The 25,862-nt window shown below is 45.7% G+C and overlaps 1 protein-coding gene across 6 annotated transcripts in view; it reads right to left on the bottom strand.

Annotated features, from left to right (window-relative positions):
• Positions 1-24,860, bottom strand: part of ATP8A1 (ATPase phospholipid transporting 8A1) — a 1,103,292-nt gene extending 1,078,432 nt beyond the window's left edge. For 2 of the 6 annotated variants that reach the window (XM_078678246.1, XM_078678250.1), the window contains exon 1: positions 24,345-24,608. In XM_078678246.1, the coding sequence (XP_078534372.1) occupies positions 24,345-24,405 (61 nt within the window). In that variant the 5' untranslated portion in view covers positions 24,406-24,608. Of the gene's footprint in view, positions 1-24,344 lie in introns of all 6 variants that reach the window. The other 4 variants (XM_078678248.1, XM_078678251.1, XM_078678249.1 and 1 more) reach the window with 4 other exon arrangements.
• Positions 24,861-25,862: the final 1,002 nt, after the last annotated feature.

Raw genomic sequence — 25,862 nt, 5'->3', positions numbered from 1 at the left:
CCTTAGTGCCTTAGAGCAGTCTTTGTCGAACCACCGAGGATTGACCAGGTTACGAGGGGGCGCACTGGACTTAAGTAGGCCATCGATCAGGTTAGCAATCTGCTCAAATGCTTCCAGTAACCTTGATCCCTGAACTTCTAAGTCTAGACAATCGTTAATGGCCGGTAGGCCCTTATCACCCAGGGTTTTGAAAAACTTTGCCCCATCTATTTTGGACCATTTCAGTCGCCTACCTTGGTCTGTGACCCTCTCCTCAATTATACCACGGGGTCTAGTTCCAGCACCCACCCTATATGAGAGCACCAAAACAAGAGGGTTGTGGTCGCTAAAGCTGCTCCATTCTATCCCTGCCCTAACTATTTTGTTTATCAGGGATCTCGAAGCCAAAATATAATCTATAATGGATGAACAGCCCCTGCCCTTAAAAGTTGGAGGAAGTGTACCATCCAACTGTGGGTCAATCATGGTAATGGTGTGTTCTAAGTCATACTTCAACCGAAGTAGACCAAGAGCCAACCCAGTGGGTGTGTGAGAGAAATGCGGCCCCTTTTCCAATGGGCATTGTGACCAATCTGAATTTGCCGTGACCAATGCCGGACAGAGATGGCAGTTAAAATCTCCCATTAATAGCAGCCCATAAGACTGCCCTTTATTTTGAGATGTTATTTCTTGTTCCAGCCTCTGGTCTAATTCAGCTAGTAGCGGGGTATGGTTGTTTGCTGACTCAGTGTTATAGATGTTAAAGATAGAGAGTCTTAGCCCCTTTCCAAGGAACCGAGCTACCTGGATCCCATATGAGTTCCAATCTGGAGAAGACCAGGTGCCTGGGAGGTCTAAATCTATGTAAATGGACAGCCCGCCCATTGCTCTCCCGGATCTGGATTTTCGGGCAGGAACAAAAAAGCACTTATACCCCTGTAGGTGGTAATTGCTCACCAAGGCCCATGTCTCCTGAACACATATGACATGAAATTTCCTGATAAAATCAACCCATTCCTTGTTGGTGAATTTACCCGCTATCCCCGCTACATTCCAGGAAATCAGTCGCATTCCCTCCCCCCTCCCTTCTAAACCCTCCTGTAGGTTTGATAAAATCTCCTGTGTTGGCCCCTGCATGGCCAGCCCGTGTCCCCCTCCTGTACATTCTATGGCTGTAACCTTGGGTTCGACGCACCCTAGTTTCCCAACGCCAGTCACTTCAGTTTGCTGAACATAAGAGCTCCGCACTCCCAACACCTCTACTAAGGCGCTCTTTTCCATATGACCCTTGGGGGCATTATCCAACTGTCAATCAACCCCCTCTAAATCATTCAGACAATTGAACCGATTATAGGTGTGAATGGGTGGTTCTGGTCGGCCAAATGAAGATCTCTGGTTAGAATCCTGGTGTCTCCCCCTCCTGCCAACCCTCTCCCAGTTGTATTGCATTTGTGGCGGCTTCAATGGGACTGGAGTGATGGGAAAGAAGAAAGACACCCGGAGGGTTTGAATAGTGGATTCCCTAGATCTATTTTTCCCTTGACAAATGTAGGTCACTGTGTTTGTGTCCCTAAAACTCACCAGTATGCAGTCCCCAATAATGGATTTTTGGGTTCTCCCCACCCATGGCACCCTTCTTACCATTATGATTTCATTATTAAGGTGTAACGGGAGGGGTCTATTTGTGTTTAACCACTTAATGACCCTACTTTTCAAGGCACAAAAATCCTCAGTTTCACCTATATCAAGTGGGGGAACACCTGCCAAGACTACAGTAAAATCATTAGTCTCGGGGGGGTAGGTTGGGCCTACGTGGTCTCGGGGGAAGTTTCATTAGGGGGATCAGTGTGGTACTGTCTACCTGCTGTGCCGAATTAACCGGACCTGACGAGGGAATGGGGATGTTAAAATTAGGGGGCCTAGTTGATACAGGGTTATTTTTTAAAGGATGTTGCGAAACCGCCGTGTTTGCGGCTTGTGAGGGGACTATATTTGCAGCCCTATTTACAGGCTGTTGGGGGGCTAAAGTAATGGGAGTGTGTTCTAAGTTCCTTTTCTGGTGGTCAGCCGGGATTTTCAGACTACCTAATGTGGTCTCCAGTATGGTTAGTCTGATCTCGATCTTTTTTATACTCTCGCTAATCGGTAATAATAGAGACCTTAGCAAGAATTCCAAGTTCCCAAGCGGCACAACAGAAAGGGGAAGATTAGCGATATTAGTTCCCACGTTTATTGTTGTTGAGGCGGGCGCTAAGTTATCCTGGGCAGTAGATTTGGGATGTGGATCAACCGGTAACTTTGTTACTAGTACAGGGGGTTTAGTGGAAGACTTCCCAAAGTCCAAACGCAAGATTTTTGGTTTATTCCTTCCCTGCACGCCCTTCGACTTTCTTCTACGTTTATTGGGGGGAGGCCCAAGTACTCCTTGCGCAATGGCAGGTATGGGTTGAACTTTACTAGCCTTAGGACCTAGGGGTGGTTGGGAGACTAAATCAATAGTCACCCTAGTGGGGCTGGGACTGGTAACTGGAACTATACTCATAGCTTCAACTGGTGATGTGTTCATACAACCCCTCAACAGGAGTGGGACATCGTCTATTAAGGACAGCTCCTCCCTGGGCATAGTGGATTGATCTCCAAGGGGGGTGTTTTTCAAATTGTCTATTGAGCGTCTCCTTTCAGCCCTTAATCGAGACAGGTTACACTCTTTGTCCCCCTCCCCCCCCGCCCGCGAGAAATAATTCTCTAAGGTCCTGCTTTTAGCTCCTCCCGGCTTCAGTGGAGTACTCTCCTTTGCAGGGGACGGCATTATACAAATACAAAGTTCAGCTGAATCATTCAGGGGCCCGTGTGTCGCACGGAGGCACTGAGGCAGGTAAAATCCATAAAAGAAGCAAGGATCGGGCGTGCTTCCCCAGTGACTTGCTCAGCACACAAACCAAAGCCACAGCTTGCTCGCCTTTACTAAGCCTGGAGCTCCCCCCAGCAGTCTAAACCATCTGCTGCCCCACTACGAGACCGAAGGAAAACACTGCTCGGCATCACGGCTTCATAGAGTCCCGATGTGTTACGAACCAGCAGAGTTGAAACAAGCTTTCCACTTGCTTGTCACACCGAGATCGGGCGTGCTTTCCCCAGTAACTTGCTCAGCACAGAAAACAGCTACAGCTTGCTCGCCTTCACCGAGCCTGGAGCTCCCCCGAGCGGTCTAGACCATCTGCTGCCGCAGTACGGGACCAAAGGAAACACCACTCAGCATCACAACTTCATGGAGTCCCGATGTGTAACTGACCAGCAGAGTTGAAACAAACTTTCTAAGTCGTCCTAAATTCCAGAATCAACTGAGATAAGGCGGAGGTAAGGCTCTAGCCATATGGGGGCATACATGTAGGGATTAGCAGGACACCAGCTCCCCCGGCAGCCTTCGCCCATCAGAGCGGTCAGAGAGCAACAACGCACAGCTCACACAGCCGCCATCTTGCCCGGCTCCACTTAACATCCCGTCTTCATTTCAAAAAGAAAAAAACATATTAGTCACTTTAATAAGAAGTCAGAATCCTGAAAAATGTGTCACACCCTTAACATCTATATAAAGTCAACAGAATTGAGTAGTCGATGTGTGATTGGAAAGGATAATAATGCTCGACAGTTAACCTATAGGTTGAGAGCGCTACCGATAGACAGTAAAAAAAGACTCATTCTTGCACAGCTTAAAGAGTGTGCTCATATGGTGTACCAAGAGTACATGGATAGGTGCAATTGTAAGTTTAAAACACTCATTAAAGACTGAAATGCAAAAAGAGGGAAAAAACATGAAAAACTAAAAAAGATAATAAGTAACAGATTGCCAAATAACAAACATATCTCGTTATTGAAAGGGAGAGAGTAATGTACAGGTTGAGATGGAGATCACTATCCTTTTGGGTGCTTTGTGGCCATAAAGAGTCATTGTAAACTACTGCTGACACACATAGACCTGCATGGAGCACCATACAAAGCATCATCCACCCCCACTCTACAGACAATACACTGACATACCTCCATCCTGTTAGCAGTGTCCAACATGTATTTCTCCCACAAAGGCTATTTTATCAAATAAGATTATGGCCAAAACACTTGAGGATGCAGCACTTTAAATCACAGTATACCACAATGAATTAACAATCCTCAAATTAGCTACTTCTCCAATCACTTGTTTACTTTATGTTGGTCATTGACCCTGTACAGCGCTCTGCTGCTTTTTGGCTAGGTTCACACTATACAAATAACGCATACATACATACATACATACATACATATAGTAGAAGCTCAGACATCAACCAGGATACCAGCATTAATCCCACGGATAACGAGAAGCAGAAGACTCCAGCACAGCAACAGGTGAATAGTAGAACAAACAACATATAAACAATTAATAAACAAGTAAAACAGGTAAAAAGCCCTGAAGATAAAAGGGAAGGACAAAGCAGAAGGAAACGTTCTTGGGAAGCTTGTAGTAATAATCAGCAGAGGGCAGTGTTTTGAAGTTCAGCGCACCTGGAAGCAGGGATAGACTGCTGTGAACAGAGGGATGTATTTTTTTGCTTTTAAGTGCTGTTTAAGATAGCAGTCAAGAATGTATTAATCTGAGACAATATACTGATGGCAAATCTGGATTTCAAGTCCATAGTCCTTCTCCCTGTAGGTTTGTACATTATAATTACCTCTGGAGGTTTTCTGGTTGAATAAACATCAGAACCAGCAGGTAATTATGAAGAAACAAACAAAATAATGCAATAAAAAAAGAGACGAGAAACTTAACACTAACTACTATGACCATTTCAAAACCTTTGTGATGTTTAAATAAAATTTATAATCAGATATAAATAGAAGAATGTCAGTTTCTTCATAAACCATAACAATGGAGCATGACAAACACTGGTAATGGGTGTGTTCTAGAAACGGGCTACCACAGAAAACGTCTGCAAGGAAGTAAGAGTTGTGACAACCTTCAATATTTCAAGTCACAAAGTCCTTTCTCCAGCCACTAGCAATTTACCACTGAAATACACCAATTGAAAGAAAATCAAAGCGGTATAGATTAGGTACTGATGGAGCAAGGTGTTGAGCAATATTTTGTTCAGACTTGCAAAGTTAAACTTCCAATAACCAATGTAATTGTACTAAAAGCATGTGGTGAAATATTAACCAACTTAGTTTAAAATGCACTTTTCAGAAAACACGTGGGACTAATCAATGTGCTCAATGTTGCAAATGCGAAGAGAAATAATAAACTAACCTTGTCTATTGTCTTTGTCAGTAATAAATGCGGCTGTTTAAATAATAGCACGTGCTTATTTGTGTGCTTATGTTATGTCTTTTCAAGTTTGCTTATGAAATAAAGACTTTAAACCTTTTTTGCTAATCTACTTCATGAATAAAGTTAATAAAAATAGATTTGAAATGACAAGCTGGTCTTGTTTATTCATGATCTAGTTACCATCAGTTGATTCAATCGCCATTAGTGGCTTGATTATAAATGACAAATGTTTTTAAAAATCATGATGAGAATAGTTAAACTGCAGTTGTAAATATTAGTGTAAATAGTATAAGAGTAGTATTATTAATCAGGCCACATGATTCAGACGCTCAAAAATTGTCTCATTGGTGTTATGGGCCTTATTAGTGTTTAATGATTAATGGTGAGTATTGTGCTGATAGGTACCGTTATTGGGACAGTTTTTCAATAGGAGCGCTGGATCAGTACCTATGCATGAATAGACAAGATCTTGAGAGATAACCAGCTTAAAGACTGGAGAACACGTGCTATCATATCATGCTTCTACGTTCTAGCACAAAAACAAGCAGAAGTGAAAATACCTATAGAGGGCAAAAGAGGAAATGATGGTAACTAAATTAATCCTGCAATTCTTCAATCTACATATATTGTATTTGTTGGAAAGTTTCCCTTCCTGCAGGGTGACCCCGGGATTAGTATCTTTTTTATCGAACCCTATTTTTGTTGGCTGTAGAACTCTGCGCACTTTACCCCTGCTAACCAGTAAATCAGTGCTTGTGCAATCCCTTTAAAGGATGCCTACTTTGTCACTGGCAGATGAAAGCGCACGCGCAGCGGACTTGCGCAGCGGACGCGTGCAGCGCGCGCGCCAGGAGCGCGCCAAAGGCAAGCCTGTCTGCGCCCGTCCGCGCTAGGCCCAGGGCCATACCCCCTGGCCTAAAACACTCAGCCACCAAGATATGCTACTCCAGCATGGCCCTACTACACCTTCGCCCATCAGTCAGCTGCCTATGTTCATATTTGACGGAGCGCTCCACTTTTTCTATCGAAGTCTGCACCCACTGTCATTTTAAAGTAGAAATTAACTCAAGCTTAGAAACCACCATCCCTCCCCGCGCTAACAATAAAAAAAGAATCAACATCGTAGCAGCTCTTATTATCGCCCGGTCACTGGGCAGACACAAAGAGGAGATAGCAGAGCTTATCACTAATCACAAATTAGATCTTCTATTCGTCACTGAAACCTGGACCACCCCCTCGTCGGAACTAGACCTGATAGTGGCTGCTCCAGAGGGCTACAACATCTTAAGACAGGATAGAACCATCAAAACAGGTGGTGGGCTAGCCATAATTCACCACAGCAACTTCACAACCTCTATAAGCCAAGTACCACTCCCCACCTGCGAAGCAATCTACTTTTCCATTGCTTTGGGTCCATCACAATGCCTCAAGGGTATCTTACTCTACCGGCCACCGGGTAGCAGGACGCAATTTTTAACCACTTTTTACGAGATAGTGGAGTCTTTAGCCACTGAAAACACAACCACTATCTTAGGCGATTTCAACTTTCCCTTAGAAAACTCTTCTGATAAAGACACCAAAACCCTACTAACAGACCTAGAATCGCTGGGTCTCACTCAGCTGGTCTCTAAGAGCACCCACGAAGCAGGCCACACCCTTGATAGGGTGTTTTCCAATGTTAAAAATATCGAGATAAAAGAAGTCCTACCCCAGGCCTGGTCAGACCACCATGCGGTAGTATTTGAAATCCCCCTTGATTGTCCACCACTTGCAACTACCGCGACACACGCCACAACCATGTTCAAATCATGGAAAAATCTCAACAGTCAAAAGCTCTTGGAGCTCTTGTCCTCCTCACAATTTGAGGTTCCAGATGATCCTAACATAGCCTCTAAAGCATACACCCACTGGCTTTCTAACGCCACGACCAACCTAGTGCCCACCAAATCACTATCGAAAAATCGAAGCTCCCCATCCTTGGTGGCCCTCAGATCTTGGTCCCCCACCCAATCCTGTCACCAAGGTTAGAAACCTTGTAATTATTTTTGGCGATAAACTGCCATTCGCTTCTCATGCAAATACAACCGTCTCCGCCTCTTTCTACAAACTCAAAACCATCAACGTTTTGTTGTCTCCACAGCAAAGCTATGGAACTCCCACAATCTGGAGATCAGATCCTGCCAAACACTGGTGGCTTTCAGGAGAAAAAGAAAAACCTGGTTGTTCAATCAATAACTTCCCCCTCCACTGCCACGTCCACAGCGCCGAGACGCCCCTGGGCATTTGCGCGCTTTATAAGTTTCATAAATAAATAAATAAAATAAATAAATGAAGATCATGCCTTGGCCTTCCTCCTTTTTGTCTATCTGGTCAGGCTGGCACCAAACCCAGTGGGAGGGGAGGAACATGCCCTGGTTTAGAGGATAGACAGGCACTTGCCCTCCACTCACAGGCTGGCACTGGGCATAAAGGTGGACTTCATAGACCTCTCATTGGAACACTGCTGGACTTGTGATGAATTAGAAGAAAGACTTCCCTGATGTCCGAGGAACTCGAAAGAAGATTGGACCTGCTTGCCTTGAGCCAAAATGACTTCAAATGTCAGTTGGCTGTTCATCGGTTTGAGCTACAAGAACACAACAAGCTGCCAGAGACCTCACTGGCTGAGCTGCCCTGCTGCCTGCTGTTCTCCTGCCTGGGTGAGAAGGACTGCACCTGCATCTCTTCTGTGTGAAGGCTACAACGTTCTCCTCTTTGTCCAGGTTTTCCTTCTCCTCAACCAGCGCCTGCTCCAGACTCACAACAGGAGGTAAGCAACCCTTTGTGTGGGAACAGGACATAGCCTGTTCGGGTGTAAGTATGAGGCTGTGTCCAGCTCCTCCCACTTATCCTGCCCAGGATGGCCCATCAGGATGAACATGGCCTATCAATCACACTTAAGCTCCCTTTGTATGTGGCTGTCTAGAGGGAATGCACAAAGCCCATCTGACACACAATAGATGTGAATTCTGAGACAGGGAGCAGGCACAGAATGGCTAAAGTAAGTCCTAAAAGTGCCATTTTCAGACTTGCAACTTAAAATATAACTTCGCCATAAGTTATGGCTTTAAATTGTGTGTCCAGAGACACCAAACTTGAAATATCCATCTCTTCGCAATTGGGAATTACACTTAAAAGGTGTAATAAGGTAATCCTAATGTTATCCCATGGGAGAGATAGGCCTGCAGTAGTGATGTACGACCAAGAGATGTAAAACTTAAAAGTACATGTCCTCCCTTTTAAATACACTGCACCCTGCCTATGGGTTATACAGGACCAACTTTAGGGGTGACATATTTAAAAAAGGAAGGTGTTGGCCTGGCAAGAGGTTTATCCTGCAAGGTCGAAGTGGCAGTGTAACTGCACACACAGGCCCTGCAATGGCAGGCCTGAGACATTGTTAGAAGGCTACTTCAGTGGGTGGCACAAGCAGTGATGCAGGCCCACTAGTAGCATTTAATTTACAGGCCCTGGGCACATGTAGTGCACTTTACAAGGGCCTTATAAGTAAATTAAATATGCCAACTTGGTATGAGCCAATTTTACCACCTTTAGAGGAGAGAGCACATGCACCTTAGCACTGGTTAGCAGTGGAAAAGTGCTTAGAGTTCTAAGGCCAGCAAAAATGAAGACAGCAAACAGTACGAGGAAGAAGGCAAAAGGTTTGGGGTGGCCCTTCAGGGAGAGCCTTTTTTCAATGCTGACAGAACAGCCAGGGTCAACGAAAAAATACCAGGACTAGTACAGAAATTATGCTGGTTTGGACATTCATCCCTACAATGATCATAAGGTAGTCCTTCTATTATTTAAAAAAATTAAATAAAACTCTAAATCCTACCAAATATGGTAAAGAGTGTTAGCAAGGAGTTTCCAATTTAAACAGTGGGGTAAATTCAGGCTTCTAATATATACAACCTAACTCAGTGATTACATTTGGAAAAGAGGCATTTGCGCTTCAAGAACACTTGGGTTTATTCTAAACGATTATCTTTTTCAATATTACAATGTGGGTGAAAAACCTGTTATGAATGCTCTGGGGTTATGGACAGACACGTGAGCCGGATCTGCAGACTAGCAGTAAGAGCAGGCGTATGGCCAGGTAGTATTTGCACAAGGCAATTAACCCTTTAAGTGCTGCCGTCGGCCAACGGTCGTCACGGGCACTACCTCCCCAGTGCTGCGTGCGACCGTTGGACGTCCATTCAGCACTGGATAATGGACAGCGCAGCACTGGGGAGGTATATTTACGAAGCTCCTAAGGTGTTAAGACAACTAGAATACATCATAATGAATAGTACACAATAGTTTGCCTATCTTTTACACTGTTAAGCTTAAAGCAATTAAGGCCAGGCTCTTCGGGAACATGCATTATGTATCAGCTAGACATAGGTATACTAAACTTTAGATTGTTTTGTGGGAGTTAAGTAAATATACTTAATTGATCCATTTGACCCAAATCTGGAATTCAAAGGGGGTAATAACAGCTTTCATTTGACTAATATGTTGGAAAGGCTACAGGTTGTGTTAGTACAGTTTTGACAAGAGAGAAAGTGAAAATGGGGAGAACCCCCGTGAAAAGAAAAAATGAGCAAGACTTCATTGTAGACTAATTTAAAAACAATGTTTCTTAATATGGGGCTTACACTGGAAAGGTAATGTAACTTACTGGGAATGGCTACTTAATCATATACAAAATAAGAGAACAAAGTAATATGTGGTATAAAATAAGAAATCACTGCATTAATAATAATTCTGGGGGAAAAGCAGCCCTATGAACGACGATCACTAAACTCACGTTGACAATCTAAGGAGAAAACACAATGTTGTAGAAAAAGTTTAGTGTATAATAAAAATCAAAAGTAAACAATTACACCAGAGGAATTACAAATTGTCGTGCATTTCTATTCGTATGTCCAATACTGTACCTGAAACGGATTAAGAGAAATCGGATGGAAATGTGATCATAAGATTTCAGTTGCTCTGAATTCAAGGACCTCGTTTACAGACGTCTAAGCATATAATATAACATGAAAGAAAAATCTCTATTTTCACAAGGCACGCGCATTTTCGGTGCCGAGGCACCGCCCATATCATAAATCCAGGTATAATGAGATCTCCTCACCGGCTGTGGACAGGCATGCTTTACACGCTGTCAGCGCCAGGCTTAGAAGCACTTAATGCATTCTAAGACTTTCAATCATTCGGTTTGTGTGGTGGTTATGAACAACCACCAGACTGTACATACAAGAGCTACAGCTTTAATTAACGGATGTTATCTGCTTTTGGGATCTTGTATGTTTGCTATTGTAAATGGACTAGGCTTTTCCAGTGTAATGCTTTCCATGATTAGGCGCCACTTTGAATAAGACATATGTTGTGATGTCTTCTATGCGTGCCTCCCTCTCATGAACCTGGGGGGCAGTGGGTGAGCTTAAATTACTTAGCATATAATCTCATCATGGTGTTCCACTTGAAGCATTTGCTTTTCTAGGGTCTCAGTTATCTTCCAGGCACCATACATCCTAATTTCTCTTGCACCAGTAGCCGCCCAGGCACTCAGAATGGGTTAGAGTGGTCTTCGAAGCTGCATTTCCCATGATTTTGTACGTTACTATCCTTGGAAACTCATTAAAGTTCACATATTATGACATCATAAACCTAGCACTATCTCACATGGCATCACTTTCCTGGACGCCTCCACTCCACTCCTGATCTTCACTCGCTGAACCTACTCTTTCTCTCCATACAAAAACATAACAAAAATAGTTCACGAATCCTGAACCACTCAGTCCCGCTATCAGTTGCGGTTAAAAAAAAAGGCATTTAATTGACAAATCATCTTTTGTTCCAGGAAATATGGTTCCTGTGGTAGACATGAACAACTAGTGTATGCATTGTGCTAGCTAATTGTTCCTGAATGTCTGCCAGTCCCTTCCAAAACCCTCCTCTCTTGTAAACTCACTCCTCAACAGAGACCCAAATATGGATATCCCCCTGCCTCAACAAAGCCAACTAAGCCAGTCTCAATATCACAGTCTCAAAACATTTTGAGTTGTTGGGCTTAGGATTGTAACCCAAGAAGGCAAGGTGTGTTGTCATGGGCTTGGGTGGTAGATCTGAAGAGTGCTTCAGAAAGAAATGCTTTCACTTTGTGGCACATGATGATTGTGTGACAGGCAGTTTGTTGCAGCTCAGGTAGGAAGGGGCGGGGTGTCAGTGTTGAAATTAAAGTGTTTTTGAACAGGTGCCGTTCCTCACTGACAGCCAATCTTGCACTAAAGCCAGCTGCAAGAAGGACTCATCCCCATCAACAGGAAATGGACAGCCTGTTTCAGTCTCTCAGAAGTGTCGTTTCTTAACAGCTTTGCACATACCCTACAAATAACATCTTTAGTCTGAGTCAAACCTGCAAGATTGAGTGTATGTACTGTACTCCATCACCCGCTACGTGTTATTTCCAAAGTGTACGTCGTCACTTTGAAATTGTGAACCGGAAAGGTAATGTCAACTATGTAGTTCATTACTGACCAAGCCAGTAAGGGAAGGCTGTAGGTCCCCTCCCATGGTGGCTAGGATACATAACAGATATTTGTAGAATTGATCTAAACAAATACAGCAATAGCCATTGGATTCTTCATTCAAATTGCTAGGAGGAGTTTTGTCTTGCTTCTTTAAGAACCCCGAGGTTTGACCTTTCAGACGACACTTGCACCAACTTGTTTAAAACATTTTTTGGTTTACTATGCTTAAAAAGTAAAGGATAATTATGGTCACGGTAAACATGGGAGTGTCAAGGGTGAAGGAGTTTTTCGAACACACGGAAAAAAGTATGAACGTGCCCCTGAACAGAGATCTCAAGAGGACAATGAATAATAAGAAAGAGAAACAAAAAAATGGAAACAGTATCAAGGGAACCACATTATGGGAAACTATAATTTATTTGTTTTTAATTGCTTCTTGCTACAATAAAGTTTGTCAGCGTTTCAAAAAATTGCTTAATGAGGAAAATAGGTTTATTGCAAGACCTTATACTCTGGCATGTGTTATACTTTGTTACTTCACAAAAAAGAGCCAAGGAAAGACATTACCTATGTAAAGAAAACTAAATAAAAGCCTGACCTTGTTACTTACAAGCTCCACCAAATCCTTTTCTGACAGCAGTCACTACATTTTTATTGCAACTCATAGAAATTAAGTGTTCCTCTACTTTATGCCAATTAACTCTTTGCCACTCTGCACTACAGAACTCTTTGCCACTGCACTCAACACCACTCCAGTCTAGGCCTAAAAAATCTAATCTGCACAGCTACACTCATGGCACTGTACTCTACGCCACTCAGGAACACTGCATTTTATGCCACAGCACTCTATGCCAATACACTCTACGCCAATGCACTTTACTCTGTAACACTCCACTCTATGCCTCTGCATTCTGCACCAATCCACTGTATGCCACTCTATTCTACTCTACACCACTTTACTCTATGTCATTACACTCTATGTAACTGTACTCTACCCAGCACCACTTCACTGTACTCTGAAAGAATCTACTCTATGCTACTGCACTCAATGCTACTCTACTCTAATCCACTCTATGCCACTGCACGCTATGCCACTCTACTCTTAACCACTGCAATCTACACCAATGGACTCTACTCTGCATCACTGTACTCTACGCCGCTCTATACTAGTGCACTCTGACACTCTATTCTGCAACATGGTACTTTCCGCCACTGAACTCTACGCTACTCCACTCTACACCTTCACAATCTACAGCACTAAACTCTACTCTGCACCACTCAATGCTTCTCTATTCTGCATCACTCTATGCTACTGCACTCCATGCTACTCGACTCTACTCTGCACTCTACGCCACTGCACTATATTCCACTTGGCTCTACTCTGCACCACTGCCCTCTGCATCACTCACCTCTACACCACTCAACTCTGCACCACTCTAAGCCAGTCTACTCTACACCACTCCTCTCTGCCCACTCCATTTTGCATCACTCTAACCTATGCCACTGCATTCTACAACACTGAATTGTACGCTGTTGAATACAATGCCACTACACTCAATGCCACTGCACTCTACACTACTATACTCTGCAACACTCTGCACCAGTGTACTCTACACCAGTCCACTCTACTCTATGCCACTCTAGTGTATGTCACTCCATGTGACTGAACACTATTCCACTTCTATATACAACACTCTTGATCACTTCACTCTACAATACTCTACTCCACTCTTCGCCATTCCACTCTATGCCACTCCACGCTGCTGTCCTCTATGCCTCTAACTTTTAGCCATGCTGGCTTACAACATGTCTAAAAAACATTGGCAAAGCCAATTGCTCTTGCATAGGTGAGCCCTATTGGCTGTGCCAATGCTTGTTAACGCATGCACTCACGATATGGAACACATTACCAGTGTCCAATAGGCTGCTGAACACCTTCAACTTACATAAGACTTAAGAGTTCCCTGAAATTTCTTCTGCTCAAGAAATACTCTGTTACTTGCTATCCCTCGGTCTTAGTGTGTTTTGACTACCCAAGCAAGGTATTAAAGGATGTAAATTCCCAAAATTGTATCTTTAACACTGGATATTATTAAGCAAATATCTTTGAAATGTTATGAATTAATGGCTCAGCAAGCTAACACTGTATCCCACATATTTTACTTCTGTAACTTAGATGATATTGTTAATTGTACATCTCTTATTGTAAGTAATTCATTATAACTGTACATAAGTGAGGCTCTTCCTCTAGGGCTGTGTAAATGCTTAAAACTACCAAAAGCAAATAGAATATAACAAATAACCATTTACCGGTTAGGAGAGCTCCCATATCAATTTGTAGGATGGACCCTAATGGGCCAAGGAACCTGGTACTATGGGTGTTGGTTGATTCTTAACTTAATTTACCAGTAGCAGCAAAATATATGTTCGACTTTAAAGCAGTTAACCACCAGGGTAACCATGTTGCAGTGCCTGCCTTTTTTCCACACACTGTCATGTGTAAAATAATTGGATGTAGATAATTGGGTTTTTTGTCTTAAGGCTGAAAGAATTATCTATATCACCAGAAAAACTAAAACAATAACCTCATTGCCTACTTATCCTTGTTTTCGACTTAACACTTGACTATGAGATTTCTAAAACGTCATGAACAAAAAATGCGATTTTCAGACAACCAACAGTTCCATGTTAATTTATTTTAAGATATTGTTACTCTCTATTTCTTCTCCTATGCTGTCCCACCGGGTTAAAAGATTAACAATAGTGAATAGGGCAGTAATACTACATTATTTGGGCCCATTCCTCAAGTAGCTATGGCTTTTGAAGCCTTTGTGGAGTCTATAAGGCTGGGGGATATTTAAAAAAAAAAAAAGCAGATTGGTCTTACGATCCACTTTTAGGATACTTTATCATAAGTTATTAGGTTGTATTTCGCAAAATGTGAGAGCAATTAAATAATCTTGTATTGTAATATATATGAATGATGGCAATGGTTACCAAAAGAACAGTCAGCACCTCTGTTATAGTTTGCACAAGTGTATATCAATACCTATTCTGGCGTGCTCCATGTCAATACTGTGCCATCTACAGTGTCACTCAGTGCAGTGAGGAAAACTTCCTCAATACACGTTAATTCTAAAAATACGAAGACAGAGCCCTGCACCACAAAAGTAACAACTGACCAGCAAGAGTAAGTAATGTATTTTAATTGCAATAGTACATGGTGAATAAAATCAGTCCATATGACAAGAACATGAAAAAATATTGGTTAATTTCCAGCAATGTTGACATGTAGGTGTAGTACATAGACAGCCGACACGTGTTTCATCGATGAACGACTTTCTCAAGGCTTAAAAGTTGCATCTGTGTGTCATATGGTTCACGAAAACAGAAGTAGGTTCCCGATCGAAGTTTCTCAGTAGTATATGGATATGTATGCGTGTCCGTAAGCGCGAAGACCTCCAAGAAATATCGGTGAGCCGAGAATTCCCAAAAATTTCCTTTTCATTCAAGGTCACAGGAGAATCTTTTGAAAATCTGTATCACTCCGTGTGCGAAAGATCTACGCGATTTTTGGCTAGGTAAAGTGAGCTTGAAGGTCCCGTTATAGTAAACGGTTAGGGGCCAACGTCAGGTGCTCCTGGAGTGCTCATCAGTCTTGCCCCGACATCCGTAAAGTTCGGGGTCCGACTCCCGACGTGTAAAGTAGAATTAATCTTGTATATTAGTATCCCAATCTTACAACTGACAGTGGAATGTCCAGCACTATAGTAAATGGAGGTTTCTGTAATATTAAGTACATGATGGGCAAATACTATGCCAGATATCCTCTTAACTGTGTTTGCTTCTCAGTTTGATTTCAGGATGCTCTGGCACAGCTAGATAAAGTTGGTGCATCGCAGTTGCATCCTTCGAAGAAACATGGTTTTCATTCTAAGCCTGAAAGAAGAGGAAGTGAGAGAAGTGACAGCCGTCAAGGAAGGATGTGGTGAATCCAGTAGACTGATTGGGAGAGGGAAGGAAGCTCCCTTGACTTTTGGACTTTGAATCCTTATGGTGATATAAACACGCTGTTCTTTTTCGAAGAATATGTAATGTTATAGTAGTAAAGAGGTATATTGCTTAATATTTGCCTCAAAGTCTCATGTTGTTAATAAAAACTTAGCTCATGGTAGACTGGGTCATCTTGCATTGTATTAAGAGGAGGAGTACTTGCAGACGCACAGAAAGTACGCATTTCTAAGAGCAAGAAAGTGACTTCAGTACTGCTGTTCAAGCCCTTGTACTCCGAAGTACGTCCTCATGGCCTCCCAAACCCACACCACCCTTAGAGGTTTCCTACATGCTGCAGCACATCTCATTGAGGACCTGCAGAAATAGGATCACATTATCGCCACCCTCATACAACTCTATTGTCTCCCCTGCCAGCCCACACCATATTTAAAGCCAGCTGCATCATTACAAAGCTATTGCAATCAGCACCCTCACTTATTTTGCAGACAAGATCACCATCTTTGGTGGATCGCAGCACACCCACAAGCAGGACACCATCAAACTACAGAGTAAGGATGGAAAAAGGCAACAGCAGGCCTTTTCAATCTTTGCACCCAGGATCCGGAACAACATCCTTGTATGCATCAGGACTGCCCCACCGCTACTCCAATTTAAAAAAGAGTTGAACACTCACATATTTAAAGAACACTTCATCACAAAGCATTAACCATCCGCAACCCAGCTCCATCTCCTCCTACTTACTGACTTTATGCTTTTCCTTGCATTCCGCTGCCTTTTGGATAGGTTTGCGCAAAAGCAATTCCATAAATAAGCGTACATAAACACGTTCAGGAAGAATCATTCATAGTGAAAAGTGCATGTGGAATGGTGGCTATTAAACTTGGCATCCACGGCGTGGTTCCCCCCTAACTTTCTGCCTTCAACCCTCCTGATTTGCTGACTTGATCTTTGTTGGCTTTAGTACCCTGTCCGCTTTAACACTGCTAACCAGTACAAAGTGCTTGTAATCTCGCCTTGAAACATGATATAACTGGATTTCTTTAAAAATATTATTATTGGCATTTCAAGAAGCAGTACAATATACAAAGCATATCATAACAACAGTAGGTATTATACACCAGGTCCGGAATCCTGCTGGGGCACCAATAACAATGCCATAACATGACAAATATTTTAGTAAGGTAGCAATGAACAGCTACCAATAGCAGACCAGGTTATGTATCAACTTGAATTACTGACCCTCCCCCCTCGCCCACTCCCTTCCCTCAAGGACGGTAGAACTGGTGTATACCCAAGTGAGATATTTAATGTACTTGTAAGTCCATAGTAAAGTGGCACTACCTGTGCCCAGGGTCTGTAAATTCACTGCTGCTCTGGACCGTACGGCCCCTTTAGGCCGGCCGAAGGAGGGCGGCCGTAAACAGAGAGCGGCACCCTGTTTCAATGAGGAACTGCGTTGTGCTAAGAGGGATTGTAAGCGAGCTGAAAGGCAGTGGAGGGTAGCCTATGACAGCCAGGCGAGAGAGAGATATCTCGTCAATAGACAGGCATATCACAACCTAATCAGGAGAGCGAAAACTGCCCACAATGCCGATAGGATCATGGGTGCAGAGAATTCAGCGAAAGAATTGTTCTGTGTTTATAAATCCCTGGCTGTCCCCAAGTCCTCGGCAGGATTAGAGGATTGTTCAGTTGTAGCCTGCAATCGCATTGCTGACTATTTTGGCGACAAAGTGTCCAAAATTTATTCAGCCTTTCCTGCCCAACCCTTGGCAGGGGGAGAGTTTGAAGCATCAGTAAGAGAGGCTGATGGACAAAATCTGCTGCTTAACTTCTCCACCCCACCAGTAGAAGACCTGATCAAAATATGTAGATCAGTGAAATCAGGCTCCCCACGGGACCCAGCATCACCTAAACGGCTGGGGGACAGCTTGACGACACTAGAACCATACATTAGGCATCTGTTGGATGTCTCCTTCAGGTCCAGGATTATGCCTAGGGAATGGAAACAAGATGTGGTGCTCCCCCTCCGCAAGAAGCCTAATATCAGCTTCGAAAAGCTGGAGAATCTGCGTCCCATCTCTCTTCTACCCTACTTCTCTAAAGTGGCGGAGAAGGTGGCCAATTTGCAGTTAATGCAATTTGTGGAAGATACCAACTTCTACATCCCACCCAGTTTGGGTTCCGGCCTCGACACTCGACGGAGTCAGCGCTCCTCATGGCATCCGAAACCATCAGGCAGGGTGCCGACGAGGGCCATACTATGGCCTTGATCCTTCTGGACCTTAGCGCTGCGTTCGACACTGTAGCACATTCCATCTTGCTACAGTGTCTGAACAAAGGAGGGGTAGGAGGTGCAGCGCTAAAATGGATCCAGTCGTTTCTATCTGGCCGAGGTTTCCAAGTCAGGCAGGGCGACTGCTACTCCGAGCGAGTAGCCTTGGACCAGGGGGTGCCGCAGGGCTCGTCCCTGAGTCCAACTCTTTTCAATCTGTACGTTGCCCCGGTTGCCACCATAGTGGAGAGTCACGGTTTGCGCATGGTGTCGTACGCCGACGACACGCAGCTGGTCATCTCCCTATCGCGTGCACCCGGTCTTGCGGCAGACATCTTCAGAGCATGCATGCAAGACCTAGCTGCCTGGATGTCTGCCAACTGCCTTAAGCTCAACGGAGGCAAGACTGAGGTGCTGGTGGTGGGGGGAGACCGAGCGGCTTGGACGTCGGCGTGGTGGCCACCTTGCCTGGGACCAGCACCAATTCCCTGCCAGGAGGCGAGGAATCTAGGTGTCTGGTTCGATTCCAACCTAACTTTCGGACCCCAGGTCAATCGGGTGGTTGGTACCTCTTTCGGGATCCTCAAGACCCTCAGGAAGGTTCTGGAGCTCCTTCCTATCAAAGCCCGCCAAATACTAGTGCATGCACTAGTCACGTCCAAGATGGACTATGGCAACCTGCTCTACCTGGGGACTCTCGAGAAGAATCTGAGCCGCCTGCAGGTTTTACAAAATGCCGCAGCCCGGTTGGTTCTCAGACTGCCCAGAAGATCAGCTTCTAAAGCCGCGCTCCAGGCCCTGCACTGGCTTCCGGTGAGAAGCAGGGTGGAATTTAAAGCATTATGCACCTGTCATCGGATCGTCAACGGCAGGGCACCTCTTCCCCTACAGGGTCTGCTGACACAATATGAGCCCTCTCGTTCCCTCAGATCCTCTGGCTCGGGGCGCCTGTCCATTCCTAAGGTGTCCAAAGCAAGGATGGGCAGCAGATCCTTCAGGTATCTGGCTGCATCTAGCTGGAACAAACTTCCTGTGGCGTTGCGCCTGGAACCCTCAGAGCCCATTTTCAGAGCCAAGCTAAAAACATTTCTATATGCCCGGTAGTGGGTTCCCACCTTAGTACCTTCTCCTGCTAGCGCTCGCATCATAGCGCGGGGACACGCCGTTGTGCGTCACCAAGCGCTTTACAAGACCCCCTATTATTATTATTATTATTATTATTATTATTACTGCTACAAGAGGGACTGCAGCACTGATTGTGCCACCCACTGAAGTAGCACTTTAAACATGTCTCAGGTCTGCCACTGCAGCCTGTATGTGCAGTTTTAAACTGCCAGTTCGACCTGGCAAAGCAAACCTTTTGCCAGGCACAAACCTTCCTTTTTAAAACACATGTGTCACCCCTAGGGTACGCCCTGGGCAATCCAGAGGGCAGAGTGCAGTGTATTTAAAAAGTGGGCATGTACTTTCCATGTTTATATGTCCTGGTAGTGAAACACTCTTAAATTCAGTTTTTCACTACTTCGAGGCTTACCTCGCCCATGGGATAACATTGGAGTTACCTTATTACAGTCAATAAGTGATAATTTCCAAAAGCAGGCCACCAGTACTTGTTTGTAATTAATAATCCACTCTCATGATGAAGCTGGATTTTGAATTACAATTTTGAAAAATCCACTTTTAGAAAGTTGCCATTTTCCTGTCTTAGCCATTTAGTGCCTTGCCTGTCTTTGGGTCACATGACTGGGTGTAGATGACAGTTGGGCTTTGTGTATTACTCCTAGACAGCCACACACAATAGAGGCCTCGATGGGCCGTCACTGGCCACATCTGAGGGAGGAGCTAGGCACAGCCATACTTACACCTGAATAGGTTTTGTCCTGCATTCACACAAAGGGCTGCATACCCCCAGTACTTAGTCTGCAGCCAGGAAAGGTAAGGTAGGGTGCCTGTGGACTTCAAAGGGATACCTCTGGAAGCTGCTCCCACTTCAAAGGTATAAATATTTGACCCTAGACACTAACTCTTCAGGACACTTCTGGGCCTGTAGCTACTCTGCCAGAAAGATGGACTGCTATACTGCTGAAAGGACTAGCACTCTGCTTGACCGCTGCTCAGGAGGACAGCTGCCCTGCTGACTTTCTGCCTGCTGCCCTCTTGCCTGGGTGAGAAGGACTGGACCTGCATCTGTTGAACCCAGGACCCCAGAGTGACTCCAAGGGCTATTTGGCTGGCCTCCTGACCACAGCCTCAGGAACAGAAGGCTCCAACAATCTTTAACCCAGCAACTGGACCATGCTGTCTGCGAGTCCTACCCTGCCAAGTGGTGCCACCCCAGTCCTGGAAACTTTGAAGTGGGCCTAAATGTGCTCTGCCAGCCCATCTGTGGATACAGCAGAACAGACACAATCACCTCTGCTGTGCAATCCCGAACATAACCGACGCATCGCCTATGCTGCATGGGATCTTCCAGCACAAGGACTCTGCATCAACCTCTCATTCCACATCGGAATTACTGCTGTGCGAAGCTTCATCACCGCAGGCACTTGCATTACAAATCTCTCTCCTAGGACAGCCTCGACGATGACACAGGTTCTAGCATTGCAGCCTCATAGGTCTTCTGAACTGACATATTGCCTTAACTGCGCAACGCCCCTTCAATGCAGGACTTTGCATCGCAAACTCTCGTCGGAGAGATCCTTGATGACGACACAGGACCTTGTATCGCAGCTATGCAACTCCATGAAACTGACACCTCGCCTCAGCTGCACAACGCATCCTCCACATCGCAACACTCCACACCCAGGACTTAGTATACCCTTACTCAGCAGGCCTAAGTGGGTCCCTGTAGCCCAACTGCGTTCCATCACAGTCTGCCTGAAAGTGTGACTTTGTCTCAGTCTAGCATGAGCAGATAGCCATAGTTAGCACTTTGTGCTTTGTGCTTTTTGGCGCTATTTGCTCTGAAATCTTTTAGATTGCTTATCTCCAGTTCTACTGACTGGATTTTTGCTGTGTTGGTCTTGTGTTATTTATTAAAATGTACTCTCTTTTTATAAAAGGGGTGTGGGATTTTTCTTGTGTTGTGTTTTCACTTCATTACTGTTTAAAGTGCTGCATAAATACTTCACACATTGCCTCCAAGTTAAGCCTGACCGCTCTGTGCCATGATACCAGAGGGCTGGGCACATGTTAATTTAGGGTTTGCTTGTGCCTCACCCTGACATGGATCGTGGTTGTTGCTTGAGTAGGTTTAAGCCCCCTCAAGAAGCAACCCAATATCTCACAATGGCAAATAGAATCACTGAATAATGTATGAATTAAAGATTGAAACTGTTCCATCCCTTTGCCTGTATCCTCCGAATTCTCTCAACAACTATGTGCAACATAGCAGCGCTTTAAGTGAGTCAGGTCCTGCCAGTACACAAAACCCAGGTTTTAAGACCTTCTGAAAGCCCCACCTGAAATAAAATGTGTAAATTAGCAAAAACAATAATGATCAAAGCATGAGTAACATGCATGAAAGCAGGGGCAAACTGCCCTGCCTAAGTCTGCTTTAGAGTGGCCCAGTGCTGATTTAGGGCCTGTTCATTGCATTCCTTCTTATACGCATATCTAAAGATGAAACAAAAGTACCTACACCTTCACTGAGCGGCACAACTTGTGTGATGCCGCTCCTACCTCTCAATCAACTTGTAAACAAAGGCATACCACTAACCCAGCTCTATGCAGCACTCATGTTCACAGTGTGCAGGGCAACTCGAAAGAAATCCAGCCAGGCCACTTGTGGCACCCCAGGCTGTCTCTACTTAGATGTTGTTCTGGCTAATTTTAGTTGGGAGAGATTAAGGAGGTTGGAGAAGGAGCAGGAGGATAAAATGCCAAAGTGAAGAACTAGAGAAAGAAGGAAGCAGATCAGGAGGTGGACCAGGAAAAGCGACCCAAGATCAGAAGGACTAGGAGGGGGAGAAGGAAGAGGATCAGGGCAGGCAGGAACACGAGAATGGGGCCAGGAGCACCAATATGATGAAGAGGGTGAGAATCAGGAGGTCAGACAGGTGTGGAGGAAGGACCAGGATCATAAGGAGGACTATGAACACAAGGACAAGTGCCAACAGAAAGACAAGATCAGGACCATATAAAGGATTAGGACCATAGAACCAGGAGGATGAAGAGAAGGACCAGAAGAAGAAAGACAATAATCTAGAGGGGGAAAAGGAGCAGGCGGAGGAGAACTAGAAAGGTAAGGTGGAGAATGAGCAGGGATAGGAGAAGCACGGCCACCACACCTACCAGAAGGGGAAAAAACTGGACAATAAGAAAGATATTGGCCTATTCGCCAAGACAGGACTACCAGGACGACAAGGATCAAGAGTACCAGAAGAGGAGGGGGATAAGGACCCCCACTGAGATCATGAACACCATTAGGAAGAGGATGACCATGACAGAGGACAGGGTACGAGAGCCAAAGGGAGGACCAAGGACAGAAGGCCACCAGAAAGAGCAGTACCAAAAGGATGAAGAGGAGGACCGTATAGAGGGCCAAGAAGTCCGAGCGAATGATGAGTGGAGTAGGCGGTTCAGGACCAACAAAGGGACCAGGATTTACAAAAACATGGAAACATTTAGGCTCACGGACAGGACTACAAGGAGGGTCAGAGGACTAGAAACAGAAGTCCAGGAGAACTAGAACACTGGAGGGAGGACCAGGAACACCAGTACTAGGGGGGTTGGGTAAACCAGTAGGATCATTAGAACCAGTTGGATCATTGGAACCAGGAGGATCAGGAGTGGACCAAGACCATGGTGCTCGGAACAGTAGGATTGGTAGAGAAAGAAGAGCAACAGGAGGAAGCGGATGGGATTAAAGGGGGGTCAGAACCAGCAAGAGCATGATGACTAAAACCATCAGGATCATTAGGACCACCAGTGCCAAAACCACAAGTAGGATCAGAAACACTAGGAGGGCGATGACTGTGTGGATAAGAAATTATTATCGGTCTAGTTACAGATGCAACATACTTCAAAATGTCTCTTACTTATTTTTCTTAGGCAACATCCCCTTGAGAGACTCACACCTTTTCCTGCCCGCTTAAATCATTGGCTACCGTTTACACCCTATGGAATGTTGTCCAACCTCACCCCCAAGAGGGCTTTTTTGCCAAAGTGAGGCAATGAAAAATGTACTACCACCCCCTGCAAGCAACATGTCAAGCAGACAGTGAGCCTTTTTCCAGAATCTGGATCAGCAGACTCTGGTTACAAGAGATGGCACTCAGAGCGAGGGCTTCTTCGACTCCATGGGATGGGCTGCGTGCAGTGCCATAAAGTACTGTAACTGTACTGTCCCTCGGTTAGTACGCACTGAGCCACACTGTAACAGGAACGCGAGTCTGAAGTATATATAACCAAACGCTGGGGCTGCCGTGCACTGTCATCCTCGTCACAGCCATCTGGCGTCACTCAATGGAGGACCACGACCCTAAATTCTAACAACTATCAACTTGCTTCTTTGGCAGTCCAAATTATTCATCTATGTACTTCAAATACAATTGGAAGTTGGCCCAGTGTCTCTGTGAAACATGCCCTGCCAAGTTTGACAGGTTAAAAGCAACGCATCAAGTGCTGCTGCGGCTTTGGCGTCACTGGGCGCTGTACCGTGTGAGGACAACACTGTCGCTCGAGGGAAACTGTGCGGTCAGTGGGGTGGCAGGACTGCCGGGCACCAGGACCGCATGCAGCGTACCCACTGGGGCTGCAATCATGTCAAGAGGTACTGGCACTACAGCTACACTGAGAAGGAAAGGGAGTGAACCGAGGACTGCGGCGGTTGACAACAAGCAGCGAGGGGCTGCAGGCACTGAAGCCAGGATTCAGGAAGCAGCAGCTACCCGCCGTGTGCCGGTGAAAAGGAAAGAGGGGCTTCCGTCTTAAGAGGTGTCGTCATGCCATGTCATGTCAGACCAGCAGGGTTCCTTCACAGCTGGGTCAGTCTCCATATGTCAGCATATCGGAAGTGCACGGGGGCAGCGTAGACTCCACTAGGTTGACAGTGACTAGGCACCTGCAAAACAATGTGCCACTAAGAAGGCACAGCTTAAGCGAAAGAGAAATTGGACCACACGGCAGAAGAGGCAACGCTGGTTTGCCGATCATAACATTTTGGGTGGCTGCAACATTCGTACGTCACACCAAGGAAGTCCCCCAAGGTACTCACCCTCAGCTCTGGAGCGGATCTCCGCCACGGTTTTCTGAACACTCCTGCTGGTGGCGGGCATCTTGGCGAGGGGGCAGCGCCAGGGGTTCCCCCTCAGCTGCACCTGCTAGTTTCGGCTGCGGCTGAGGCACGGGGGGCGCGTCCACTCCAGCCTCCCTTGACCCTGCGGCAGACTGCTCCCCGCGCATCCACACACACGCGCCGCCCTCCCTGCGGGAACCCTGCGAGCCGAGCTGCGGGTTCAGCCCGCAACAATGAATGGGCACAGCGAGGCTGGGGGGGGAGGGGCGGAGCTGCGCTGGGAGAGGGGCAGGGCCTCGCCGCGCACCCTGTCTTTAGGAGTGCTTCCTCCTCCGCCCCCTGTCAGAAAGGAAACAGCGCCGCGGCGGAGAGACGCTGGAGGGCTGGTGGGTGACGGGCGGACCGCTGTCCCTTCTCGCGTCTCCTTTGGTTAAAGAGACAGACTGAAGACCTAAATGGCGCTCCTGCTCTTCGCTGTCTGACTGGGGAAAAAACGTGTCTTGGAAGCGGCCCACTAATGGTCCGATCCAGGCGTGGAGGCTGAGGTTGGAAATCTGCTGCAGATCATGCGAAAGTGTTTCCAAAGCGTTTGGGCTTCTGCCCCTCCCCAGGACCCGACCTGCTTGGCTTCCCTTGCCGCCGGGGTAATGGTATCTGACTCCCTTTCGAGTCCCACTCCATTCCGTGGGTTTGTTTTCTCGTCATTGGGCTGTTGGCCACCCCCAACAGAGCGCTGTCGCTAGCTTCTAGAGCTAGAATGGGACTACCAGCGCTATGTCTCGTTGCAGCCCATATCATTCAGAAACAAAGCAACAGCAGTGAAGTTCCCGAGTGCGCAGTGACATTGATGTACCCTGGCCCGCCGCCGTGGCCTACGCCCAAAGATCGCTTTCTGTGCTACTATCTGCCAGTCTCAGCCGCAGCGGTATCCTGGCTTCACTTACTGGTACCGCCTTAAATGGAAATACATAAGTGCTGGTACTCTCTTCTCAGAGTACCTATTTGCTCTTAAGAAGTGTTGATGCTCTCCTATAAAATGCATTGCAGCACAGCTAACAAGCATTGGCATAGCCAATCGGTCTCGCCTTTGGGACCTTATAAGTGGTTAGTCATGCAGCGAGGGTAGGAGAGGACTGGGGCAGTGCTCTCAGGGACTCTACTCGGGGAGGGTAGGGAAGAGATGGACAAGCTTGTGAGCAGTAGCACGGATTCACATTGAGGGTACTGACAGTAAGTAGGGGCTCGCGTACATGGGAAGTGGGAGAGGAACATTAGAGATGGTAGCATGACCTAGGGTGCACCGCGGGTAGGGAGGAGATTATAGCTCGGGGTCGTAGTTTAGGTACACAGTGTTGAGAAGGGAGCTAGTGCTCCGTTATACCACACCGTAAGCGTAGGAAAGGTTTAACTGGAGCTGTGAGCATATGCTCGGATTACAGTGTGGTGTTAGATGAGATGAGCTGTGTGGTGCTGTGAGCAGAAGCTCATGTACTCAGT

This window comes from Lissotriton helveticus, chromosome 2_2 (assembly GCF_964261635.1).
Source record: "Lissotriton helveticus chromosome 2_2, aLisHel1.1, whole genome shotgun sequence".
In the NCBI taxonomy this organism is placed as follows: domain Eukaryota; kingdom Metazoa; phylum Chordata; class Amphibia; order Caudata; family Salamandridae; genus Lissotriton; species Lissotriton helveticus.
The sequence above is the reverse complement of the archived record's forward strand: the minus strand, read 5'-3'. Positions and strand labels throughout refer to the sequence as shown.